Source organism: Lissotriton helveticus, chromosome 5_1 (genome assembly GCF_964261635.1).
Source record: "Lissotriton helveticus chromosome 5_1, aLisHel1.1, whole genome shotgun sequence".
Lineage (NCBI taxonomy): Eukaryota > Metazoa > Chordata > Amphibia > Caudata > Salamandridae > Lissotriton > Lissotriton helveticus.
This window is the reverse complement of record NC_136065.1, coordinates 554,142,877-554,155,800: the sequence shown is the minus strand read 5'-3', so window position 1 is coordinate 554,155,800 and position 12,924 is coordinate 554,142,877. Positions and strand designations below refer to the sequence as shown.

General features: G+C 40.9%; 1 protein-coding gene across 1 annotated transcript in view; it reads left to right on the top strand.

Moving 5' to 3' along the window:
* The window catches only part of LOC144754721 (interferon-induced protein with tetratricopeptide repeats 5-like), a 55,823-nt gene extending 44,178 nt beyond the window's left edge, over nt 1–11,645 (top strand). The window contains exon 2 of the mRNA XM_078642874.1: nt 8,122–11,645. Coding sequence (XP_078499000.1) covers nt 8,122–9,595 — 1,474 coding nt within the window. The 3' untranslated portion in view covers nt 9,596–11,645. The remainder of the gene's footprint in view (nt 1–8,121) is intronic.
* Nucleotides 11,646–12,924: the final 1,279 nt, after the last annotated feature.

Genomic DNA, 12,924 nt, shown 5'->3' with positions numbered 1-12,924 from the left:
TTTGGGTGCCTGTCTCAGGGTGGTGGGCCCTTTTTCTTGTCTTTATTTATTAAATGTCCTTTATGGAAGGTGAGTTCAAGGTGGTTTCCTTTCCTACCCTTTGACTCTGTTTTGCAACTTACAATCTTTTGGGTGTTCGAGGGTAGGTTCAACTGTCAATTGATCATGCTGAATCTCTACATACTGTCTCTAAGCAATCTAGTCTATGGTTTTAGGAAAGTCAGCCTCATTGCCATTCATGGTTGGAAGACCACACTGAAAAGTTTCAGCCCTCTGTCCATCATCTTCACGTGTTTTCCCTAAGTTGGCAGGGTATGCCCAGACGTGGGTTGCTTGCTCACTTTGCCACTGGATTAAATCTAGCCTAGGTGATGAGGGGTGTTACCCTGAAACTGGTCCCATGATGCTTGTTTCCAGTCCAGGAAAGACCTGGCTTGGCAGCTCAGGCTGGACTTTTCTCATTCGGAATAGGGTCAAGACTGATTTGCATATGGCTGGGTCTGAACTGGGGCGGTGAATTGAGCTAAAGAACGATGATGCATTCAACTCAGATCTGTGACTGAGCGGTGAGTGTCTGAAACATTTCAGCACTCCGTCCGTCATCTCCTTGTGTTTGCTTTGTTCGTCCTAAGTTGGCAGCAGGGTATGTCTAGTGGTGGGTCCCTTACTCACTTTGCCACCTGTTTCAAGATAGCCTGGCTGATGAGGGATGTTACCCTGAAACTGGTCCCATGATGCTTGTTTCCGGTCCAGGGAAGACCTGACTTGGCAGTTCGGGCTGGACTGTTCCCATAAGGAACAGGGTCAAGGCTGATTTTCATATGGATGGGTCTGAATTGGGGTGGCGAAGGGAGCTAAAGAACGATGATGGATTCAACCCAGAACTGTGACTGGGGGTAAGTGTCTGAAAAGTTTCAGCACTCCATCCATCATCTTCTTGTGTTTGCTTTGTTCCTCTCAAGTTGGCAGGGTATGCCTAGTGGCGGGTCCCTTGCTCACTTTGCCACTGGATTCAAGCTAGCTTGGCTGATGAGGGATGTTACTCTGAAACTGGTCCCATGATGCTTGTTTCCGGTCCAGGAAAGACCTAATTTGGCAGTTCGGACTGGACTGTTCCCATAAGGATCAGGGTCAAGACTGATTTTCATATGGCTGGGTCTGAATTGGGGTGGCGAGTGAGCTAAAGAATGATGATGGATTCAACCCAGATCTGTGACTGGCGGTGAGTGTTTGAACATTTTCAGCGCTCTGTCCATTATTTCCTTGTGGTTGCTTTGTTCGCCCTAAGTTGGCAGGGTAGGCCCAGACGTGGGTCCCTTCCTCACTTTGCCACTGGATTGAAGCTAGCCTGGCTGATGAGGGATATTAACCTGAAACCTGTCATATGAGGCTTGTTTATGATCCAGGGAAGACCTGGCTTGTCAATTCGGGGTGGACTGTTCCTATAAGGAACAGGGTCAAGACTAATTTCCATATGGCTTGGTCTGAAATGTGCTAGCGAAGTGAGATAGAGAACAATGATGGACTCAAACCAGATCTGTGACTAGGGGTGAGTGTCTGAAAAGTCTCAGCACTTCGTCCATCTTCTTGTGTTTGCTTTGTTTGCTCTAAGTTGGCAGGGTATGCTTAGACATGGGTCCCTTTCTCACTTTCCCATTGGATTCAAGCTAACTGGTGTTACCCCAAAACCAGTCCCATGGTGCTTGTTTCCTGCTCCAGGGAAGACCAGGCTTGGCAGTTCGGGCCCATAAGGAGCAGGGTGAAGACTAATGTGCCTATGCCAGGGCCTGAACTGGGGTTACGAAGTGAACTAAAGGACGGCGATGGTTTTTAACCCAAAACTGTGACTGGGGGTGAGTGTGAATAGATTCATCGCTCCGTCCATCATCTCCTTGCGTTTGCTTTGTTCGTCCTAAGTTGGCAGGGTATGCCCAGAAGTGGGTCCCTTGCTCACTATGTCACTGGAATCAAGCTATCCTGATTGATAAAGGTTGTTACCCTGAATCCGGTCCCATGATGCTTGTTTCTGGCCCAGGGAAAACTTGACTTGGGCATTTCGGGTTGGACTGTTCCCATAAGGAACAGGGTCAAGACTGATTTGCATATGGCTGACTCGTAACTGGGGTGGCTAAGTGAGCTAAAGAACGACAATGGATTAAACCCAGATCTGTGTTTGGGGGTGAGTGTCTGAAAAGTTTCAGCGCTCCGTCCGTCATCCCTTTGTGTTTGCTTTTAAAAAATGTGGCCTATTTTTCTTAAAGGAAGACAGGAAACATTTTTAAAAAATGAAAAGTTTTTGCTACTATTTACAAAGGGGAAGGTGTTCATTGGGGACCCCTTCGCGTTTGTGAATCGGTTACCACCTACTTTAAGTAGATGGTAAAATGCTAATATTTTCGGTCCCAAAACATTCCTACAGAGCGCTGCGATTTGCTACTAGGAAGGGATGCCCTAACCCACCCAGTTCTAACACCAAATTGTTATGTATTCACAATTGTAAATTGTGATTTGGTAACATGTTACCTAATCACAAATTGGAATTCATACATACTAAAATGCATTTTTGCACTTGCAAACTGCCTGATCTGACCAATTGCGACTTCAAAAATGCATGATACATATGGCCCTATAGGGAAAACATTCACTCAGTTCTCTATTGAAGAACATTTGTATCATTGCCAACGGCCCTTTGCTGTATAAATTGCACACTGAGAAAGTTCAGATTGAGGGTACTCCTACATGAAGCCTGCAATGAGAACATTGGTGGAGAATACCCACTCTGATGGCACTGTTGGAAGATCTTGCTGAATGCACCTCTAAAGTAATATCACACTTGTGACACGACTGGGTTAGGTGTGCATTGAAGGTACTTCCGTCAAGATCATACTGAGAGATGAGCAGGTAGCATAGACAGATCATTAGCTCGAGCTCAGTATGCCTTCAAGCGCTGCTGCTTGTGGGCACATTGGAGTTACTACTGCAGCAAGTGAGCACGAGGGGTTCCCTATGGGAAGCTCATACTGAGATATTTGCTCCTGGTAGCTTGCACAGAGGGATAACTGAAGGCCAAGGTGAGAACACTATCACACAATGGTCACTCTGCAGTGCTGTACATTGCTCACACAAATAGTACTGTATGTCACTCTGAGGGCGCCATTCAAGAAGGTTTGCACCGATGGACTTAGAGGCTGCTTGATCAAGCACACCAGAGAAGGCACTTGGGGCCAGATGTAGGTAAAACTTATTTACCGATTCTTAATTACCGAATTTTACCGATTCGGTAATTAAGAATCGGTAAATAAGAAGTGGGGGTATGTAGGAACATCCAGATGTTCCATTTACCGAATCGTTAAGAATCGGTATTTACCGAAGCCCATAGGAATGAATGGGGCATTACCGGTCGGTATTTACCGATTCGGTAAATACCGATTTTGACAAGGGTGCAGGGGGTGTCACTTTCACACCCTCTAGCACCCCCACAAAAGGTTCGGGGGCCATATGGCAGGCATACCTGCCCTAAGGGCAGGTCTGCCTGTCATATGGCACAGGTGTGCATGCACACATGTGCATGCACACCTGAATCGGTATTTTAACATCAAATACAATTTGATGGTAAAATACCGATTTTGTAGGCCTTGTGGGACTCAGAAGAGTCCCACCTACATATCAATTTTACCGATTCGGTAAATATACCGGTCGGTAAATTTACCGACCGGTATATTTACCGAATCGGTAAAATTACTGATTTTCCCTGTTTACCTGCCCCTACATATCAAATGCCAAATACCGGTCGGTAACGGCCGAATTCGGCCGTTACCGACCGGTAAAACCCTACCTACATCTGGCCCTAAGCTACTGTTGGTAATATTGTTTTGACTGTAAATTGGCATCTAGTAACAAACTGTGTTATAGCATTTGGCAGCAAATGATTCTTGTAACACAGGCTGTTACTAATTGACCCTGTGGTTTCAACATTAGAAATACAGTAGGGCCATCTGGGGCTCTACAGGGACTTATTGTAAATGTTATTGTTAATTTATTTTTGTTAATCCTTGCAGGACCGACTTTCATTTCCATTCTTCTGAGGTTTTAAATGGGTGACTTTAGGTTGAGTACAAATTAGTGCAAATTGTTAAGTACCAAAATAAGTCGGTTAGTTTTGTGGACTATATAAATGTAATTCATAAAATAATTAAACACATAGAAGTACATACCTGCAATTTGTTACATATAATGTACATTTAATAGACATGTCGTATCACCTTTCTTAAACACAAGCTACAAAATATCTTTCAGGGATTTGTACAGTCCCTCGCTCTGCTAGTTTCATCACACACATTTCCCTTTTTCTTCGAAAGTTCTTTGTCTACTTTGGAGAGCTTGAGAAATTATAATCACTTTCAAATGCAGGTGTATTTCGATATGGTCTCTTTGTGAATTGAAATGCATAATGCAACTTTGTTTCCTGAGACTAGAAGAACGATGTGGCAGTGTTGGGCGTCACCCTCTTTGACTTCCAACATATGCTCATAGCCATGAATCTCTGACACGTACCGCTGGACCGAGAGCCACAGTCTATCCTAGAGGGATGGCTACTCTCCCATCCATGGGCAGCAAACAAAGGGAATGGCAGCATAAGGAAGGGAAAGTGTTCCAAAAGCAAAGGGTCAGCAAGTGAATAAAATGGCCCAAACAAGCGAGAGAGGCGTGGCCACGAGCACGGTCAAAAGGTGACCGGAACAAGCGGTTCTCAGCATTGTCTCCAGAAGAAATTGATCCCACCCACATCAGACAATGCAGGCATCACAGCCTTAGTGAGTCAAGGGGGCAGGGATGCACAAGGTTTTAACAATAAATATCACACAAGGATGTACTAAGGTCAATTGCCCGAACAAGGTCCTTGGGATGCCTAACTGCAGGGACACTTGAGAGCAAACAAAGGAATACGAAATGGTCAGCTCTGGGCAGAAACGGAATTTGCAACCCAGGCATGGCCACAGGACCACGAACACCAGACGTTCTGTACCAATGGAAGCCTTGACACCATGACCCGCTGTACCTAGCAATAGGCAGAACTTTAGAGGTGTAACTACACAGGATAAAAGTGTTTAATGACAGCCATTAACCCGTTGGCTGCATCGAACGTTCAGCTCCAGTGCTGAACGTTCGAAAAACGGGTGGGGCAGCGTCGGCCAACGGACCTACGCAGCACTACCAAGGTAGTGCACGTGACGACTGTTGGCCGACGGCAGCAGCCAACTGGTTAAAGAGACTTTATGACTATAAGGAGGATGCATGGCAGGATTATGCAAGTTATGATTATTAAGGTGCAATAAAGATAATATGCATACTGTATAACCAGTTATGAACAGAATGCGCTACATTGAAGTGCAAGATAAGCAAGAGCTGAGCATGTTAATGGCCGAGGCCAGCTAATGATGAGAATAAACAGCAGCAGTTCTAACACCACAAAAAATCTTGGTGTCTATAATTGATGGGAAAGAAAGAAACGTTGAGATGCTCGCACAGCTGGAGGGGAGGGGGGTTAAGAAATTGCTCTTTATCCCTGATAGTGGTCTACTGTCATTTGCCCTGCCTGTGTTCCACCTGTTTACTGATAGAGCAGTGTTGAGAAAACATCAGTTCTACCCATATCACGTTTTACTGTGATTCATGCCTGAGCAATGATCACTTGGTGAGTGGCTCAGCTGACATACAGTCCTATACGAGAAACATCGATTACAACACGGGTATTGCATCGCAATTCCTTTACATTGTGGTCATTACAACGCAAGTCATTACAGCGACTTGTGCTGGATGGCACTCTAACCTAAGGAATAGTATGATTTACTATTCCAACACCTTCCCTACTGTACGTAAAGTGGAGTTGGAATAGTAAATCATACTATTCCTAAGTCCAGCGTCCTCCAGCGCAAGTTGTTGTAACGACTTGCGGTGTAACGAACGCGATGTAAAGTACAGCGTTGTAAATGTTTGCATAGTAGTGCCATACATTCTCCCCTCACAGCTCCAGAATTTTCCTTTTAAAGATAAGTTTTAATTATTGGTACAGCTGCTTCATGGCCCTTGTAGTGACTGATGTACAAGTTATGTTCAAATCCTGTCAGATAGTCAGGCTGCAGATGTTTGAGAATCTGTTCTGTTACTTCTAAAACTAGCAATGTCTGATTGCATTTTTGTATCTCAGCCAATCTCTAATTCGAATTTTGGTTTGTCAATGAAGGTCTCTTCAAACGGACAACATAGTGCTATTTTTACTCTTTCTTCTAATATTTTAAAGACTACTACTCAGGCACTTACGAAAAAACAGAAAAGTTTGAAGCAGGGCGAGTCTCTGTTGTACACTTAGGGCCAGATGTAGGAGCCTAAATACCGGTCGGTAACGGCCGATTTCAGCCATTACCGACCGGTATTTAAGAATTGGCATGTAGGGGCACAATTTTACAGAATCGGTAAATTTACCAAATCGGTAAATTTATCGATTCTGTAAAATACCGAATCAGTATTTTTACCGATTCGGTAAATCCCAGATGTAGGTGGGACTCTTCTGAGTCCCAAAGGCCCTACAAGTTCGGTATTTTAACACACAATCCAATTGGGTGTTAAAATACCGAATTCAGGTGTGCATGCACATGTGTGCATGCACACCTAGCCATGTGACAGACAGACATGCCCTTAGGGCATGTCTGTGTGCCACATGGCGCACATGCCTATTTTTGGGGTGCCAGAGGGTGTCAAAGTGACACCCCCTGCACCCTTGCAAAATTCGGTATTTACCGATTCAGTAATTACCGAATCGGTATTTCCCATTGATTCCTATGGGCTGTGAAGCCCATAGGAATCAATAGGGAATACCGATTCGGTATACGAATTCTAACGATTCGGTATTTCAACATCTGGAAATACCTACATCTCCCCCCTTCATATTTACCGACTCTTAAATACCGAATCGGTAAAATTCGGTATTTAAGAGTCGGTAAATATGAATTACCTACATCTGGCTCTATGAGAACTGTGTTGGGAAACGTTCGAGAATGCAGGTTATGGTCCAGAGGAATATTGCCTGCTGTAAAAAATAAAGTTTCCTATTTTGGAATGCAAAGACAATTATGGTGATGTTCTATTGCAGGCCACCAATCATGAGTGTGTAGTCAATCAAGCAGTGACATAGCTAATTAATATTCATTAGTAGACTTTTCTTCAACTTGGTCAGGAGATTTTATGGGAGATTTTCTGGGTCGTTCTATTAGTACACAGGTACCATCACAAAATTAGAGACTGGGCGCAAAAGATTAGTGGGCATTTTGTGACCAATTTTTGCAACCAGTCTAAGTCCTTCTGGTCCGTACACCTAAAAATCAATCAATTCATTTCAACATTTATAGAGAGCTACCCAAACTGCATACTTCTACTTTGCTGCTGATGAACTTACACATAATGCAACACATGACATCACAAATGACGTCATAGATGATGTTAGTTGTGACATGATATCATGATTTACATTATCAATGGCATGACTTTAGTTGAATAATGATTGGTCTTTTAAACATCTACTGACAAAAAGTGGAAATGTAGCACGAGTGTGGGCTAGTTTAATTTTGTTCTTCAGTTGACACGGGTCAGTGCCTGAATTTAAACATGTTGCACTCAGGTCCATTCATATGTACAAGTCAAATATGCACCTGGATGGTGTATATTGAATTATTATGTTAGGTATGCAGCACAGATGTATCATCCTATTTAGGACTCACAAATATTATTGAAAATTATCACAGTGCTCCACCCATGAATTGACAATGACTTTCTGGGAAATGTGTGTGATTCCAATCACTCATAAACAGATGATTTGAATCAAAGCATGCTGTTTGGTCAAGAATTAACACTTCTTGCTGACGCAGTTTATATTACATTCATAAACACTGACTGTGTGTGTGGTTACTGTTTTATATTTATATTGCGTGGTTGTATTTATTACACATTTCTTCCATTCATGTTTTATTTTGCAAGTATAAAACCTGATACAATTATATAAAGAATGCATTGTAACTTGCAACTTTTTTCATTTTGATATTGTTCATTCTTTTTTTTTTTTTACAGTGAGATTTCAAGGGATAAATTAAAGACAAGTCTGTTGCAGATGGATTGCCACTTTACCTGGGGTCTGCTGAAGAATGATACTGATCTTGATGATTTAGAGGACAGACTTTATGACCAAATTGAATTTGGTGTCACAAAACACAAGTCAATGATTTACAATTTGCTTGCCTTTGTGAAGCACCTGAAAGGCAAAAACGAAGAAGCTATAGAAAGTCTTGAGAAAGCAGCTGATTGCATCCAAAAGAATCATTCTGAAGACTTTGCCATAAAAAGCATTGTTACCTTTGGTAATTTCTCTTGGGTGTACTATCACATGAATCAATTGGACAATGCCCAATCCTATGTTGATAAGGTGGAAGATGCTTGTAGAAAGTTATCAAGCCCTTTCCATTTTAAGGTTCAACTTGCTGATGTGTATGGAGAGCAGGGCTGGTCCTGCCTAAAATTTGCTGGGAGGTATTATCAAAATGCACAGGATTGTTTTGAAAAAGCTCTGAAAATGGAACCCGAAGAACCAGAATGGAATTCTGGCTACGCAACAGCTGTATATCGTCTTCAAGGATTTTTTATGAAAACTGATCCTGCAGATGGCGCCAAATGCGTTGAACTGTTAAGGCATGCAGTGAAGTTAAACCCAAGGGACACAGTTGTCATGGCCCTTCTGAGCCTGAAACTGCAGGACATGAAACAAGAGGAAGAGGCAGAGAAATACATGAAGGAAGCATTGGAGAAAACACCGGATCTTCCCTATCTTCTTCGATATGCTGCAAAATTCTACAGGAGGAAGGGGTTATCAGACGAATCTTTGAAATTATTGAAGCAAGCTATAAAGTTGACACCAACATCTGGATTTCTTAACCACCAAATAGGCCTTTGCTACCGACAAAAGCTCTTTCAAATGAAAAAAAATGCTAACTTTGGACAATCCCGATATCCATCTGCAAGACCACTGGGTGAGAAAGTGGGTGAGAAAGATGACCTTATTCGAAAAGCAATTTATCATTTCGAATTGGTTATTGAACAAAAACCCAAGTTTGTTTATGCATATTCCGACCTGGCAAACATGTATGCAGAAGCTAATCAACACGATAAAGCAGAGAAAACATTCAAGAAAGTGTTTTGCATGGGGAATCTCACTCTGCAAGAAAAGCAGCAACTTAACCTTAATTATGGACGCTTTCAGGAATATAATAGGAAATCTGAAACTGAAGCCGTTAAATATTATAGAGTCGGGCTTGAGATTAAGTATGAAAGCTATGAAAGAGACTCATGCAAAAAATTTTTAAAACGTATAGCCGAAAAAATGCTTAAACATAATCCAAGAAATGCCAAAGCTTATGGCATCCTTGGATATATCCACCAACTTGATGGAGAAAAGATGCAAGCGATTGAATGTTACGAGAAAGCCAACCAGCTAGATCCTGACAACGAGGAATATTTCAGTAGTTTGTGTGATATGCGTCTTTCAATATGAGTTGAACCCTTGAGGGATAAGAAACTCCTACACTGCATCTCTAGCTCCCACATTACTTTCCTTCCAGCCAAAAAGTGCACTACTATGTCTGCAAACAGAATTTGGACACCATTGCTTTTCCAAAGAGCAAACCAAATTTTGGCATTTGATCCTTTCATTCTGTGGAAGGTAACTTGCATTTTAATGATTGAATAATATTTTTTTAACACTCCTTGACCAGATTACATTTGGCCGGATCACAGACCTTGAAAATGAAACTGCACATAGTTGGTATTTCTGAAGTGAGGCTGCTGGAGACAAGACTTTTTGCAATTAGTCTTTGTTGTAGCAAATCCATCATGAAACATTTAGGTACATATCTGTTTACACAGACGTGTGTGCATGCAGAAGTACCTGAAAGTATGTGTTCATGTTTGTGTTTCTGTTTGTGCATGGGTGTGCACCTTGCATATACTGTGAATAGAGTTTACTGCATATTATGACAAGGATGGATTGATCGTTGGATACATGAAATGTACATATTGAGCAGTATTTAGCTATGGTTATTTTATGTATGCTCATTATTTATGTCAATAGGTTTATCTTTTTCAAAGTGAGGCTTAACAGTCATTGGTATGACCTGACCTAATGTCCTATAGGTACACTGTGTAGTCTGACTCAACTGCAAGTTGTGTTTAGGATTATCCAATTAATTCACGAGGGTCCCTTCTTTTGTTATTTCATGCTCCCAGGTTCTTTGTTTGAAAGGTACAAAAGCTAAGAACAAAGCCAAATCACTGGTGATCCAACATAATATTTGAGTGATTGGCACTACATGATCATAAAAGCTAAAAGATAGTCTAAGATAAAAAATGAAAAGAGTTTCTATGTCAAATTGTTAGAAGGTAGATTAGATCTTGTTTTATCTCATGACAAGCACAGCAAAATAATCGAAAGCTGAACTGTCTCAATATTAGTATTAATTAGAAATATGTGTTTTAACAACGCTGTGAGACCCTCTCGGGTGTGTAGCCGTGCTATACAAACTCCTGATTGATTGACACACGAATTTTCAAACTATCATTCATAAATTTCCTGTGATAATTCATTCAATGCAGTCTTATATTGGTTAATGTCATTTTTGAATAGGTGCATATGCTGAAGCAAGGATTAGGCAAATTCCTGATGAGGAACTGGCCAGAGAAAGAATAGTAGAAAGGATTGTACTCAATTCAGCCCCTGTATTGTCTTTGCAATGTCGGTAGAAGAGGAAGTCCTCCATAATTCACTTACCTAACATATTAGAACAACAATATGAAAGAAGGTAATGAAGCAACACTTTTCCCTCAAATGGTCCTGCAAAGAGTGGTGCTGCTCCCATGGACACACACTCATGCACATAACATGTGGAATGGCATACTTTCATTTGTCAGGTTGCACACTACCCTGCTCTTGACAGTATATTAACTAATACATGGGAACGCATTACCCTCCGCGACGACTGTACTCGGACTTAAATTTAATATCACTTTAAAGTGTAATCTAAGATTTGCTGCTTTCATACTTTGTTTATGTTCAACCCTAACTCCGTATTTCTTCACTTTAATTAATGCAACAAAGCGAAGAGTACTTAGGAAAATACCATGTTACATTAAGAAATATCCATTAGACACTTGTGTTTAGGCAATCACGTTCTACTCAAATGATAGAAAGGGAAATAGATACAAAACTTGGTATAATGTTTGTATAATATATATATAGAGATATATATACAGTAAATGATATGTGCACCAGATTCAGGATAACTAAACAACTATGTAGATATACTCCAGGCATGCTACATAACCAATATTATTATTAACTAAGAAAAATAAATGACATCCTTAATGTGTGATATTGTATTTTATTAAAATCAATGCACTGAATATATGTATTTGCATTATTGTGTTTCTTTCGATGCATTATATTATTTTAACAGAAACATGCAAAGCTCAATATGATTTCTTATATGTTATTCAATGTTAAAACCTATGATGGAAAAGTCAATCCATATTAAATTTATTACAAGTTATTAAAGCTCTCTTTTTTGCTTCGTTTCATATTTTTACTGCTCTGCTGCTTCCTTTCTAACTGATTATGCCATATTTGAAACATTACACTGGTGTCTGAGCAAATTTGCAACTGTTGCCATGCAATGAACAACAAGCCTTTGCACTAACCGACTAGGGAAATATTACAGTCTCAATGAATGTTCAATACAACAAGCACTGACAAAATGTCTAGGATTGGGTTTGTTTTAGGGCAGACGGACAACACTGTGAACACACATTGGGGCCTATTTACAGACTGCATTTTGCAGTACATTTAGTAGTGCTGCAGTAATACTATTCACATATTAAAAAATGCAATTCACAAATCTACGCGCAAAACCTCCACCTTAACCTCGCTATCCTTTCTCTATAGAGATCTCTGCCACAAGTGTGAAGATCTCCACAAAGGTAAGTCTGCTGTTAGTAATAAATATGGGAGGGACGGGGTGGAGTGGCTAGAAAATGGGGAATATTTACACCTAAATAGGAGGGGCTTAGGGAGAAGTAATCAGGGGTTTACAGAGGGACATGAAAACAACAAAACGAGCACCTACCCAAGAGTAAGCCCAATTGCTATTCCCAAATTGCACTTCTAAAGTTACTACAGATTAAAAGGTCACAAAACAGTTGGAAATGTACTCCAACCCAGCCTTGAAGTAAGTCCAGCACCACAAATGTTCACCCAGAAGTATTGGAACACCCACTCAAGGAAAATGATGGATACAAGGACTTACAAAAAAACACCAATAAGATGAAATGTTAAATCAATTCATTTGTTTTCAATTTTTTAAACACACACACACACACACGCACACACCCACACACATATATATATATATATATATATATATATACAGCTGACAAAGGTGAGATGCCGAAACACGTCCTGATTCTTAAGCTGACGATGAAATAAAATTGTTGTATCAATTTCTGAAAAAACAACTGAGTGCGGTCCGTTCTTTACTGTGTAAGGGATTTACGAGCTGGGATATATATATATATATATATATATATCGCAAACACATATATGACCTACTGGCGGTCTGCAGTAGGTAGTTATAGTTAGGACCTTGTTTCCATTCAAAAAGCGCCATTTGATGAATGTTCGCGAAATTTTCAAAACTAATAAGTCAGCTCCTATCTTAAAAGTTTCGGAATGATTCATGAAGTGTGGGCCGAGAAAAAAAGGGGGGTCCCAAAATGCGTTTTTCCCGTATTAATTTCCATAGGAACTTTCGACAAAGCTACAGTCCGAACTGC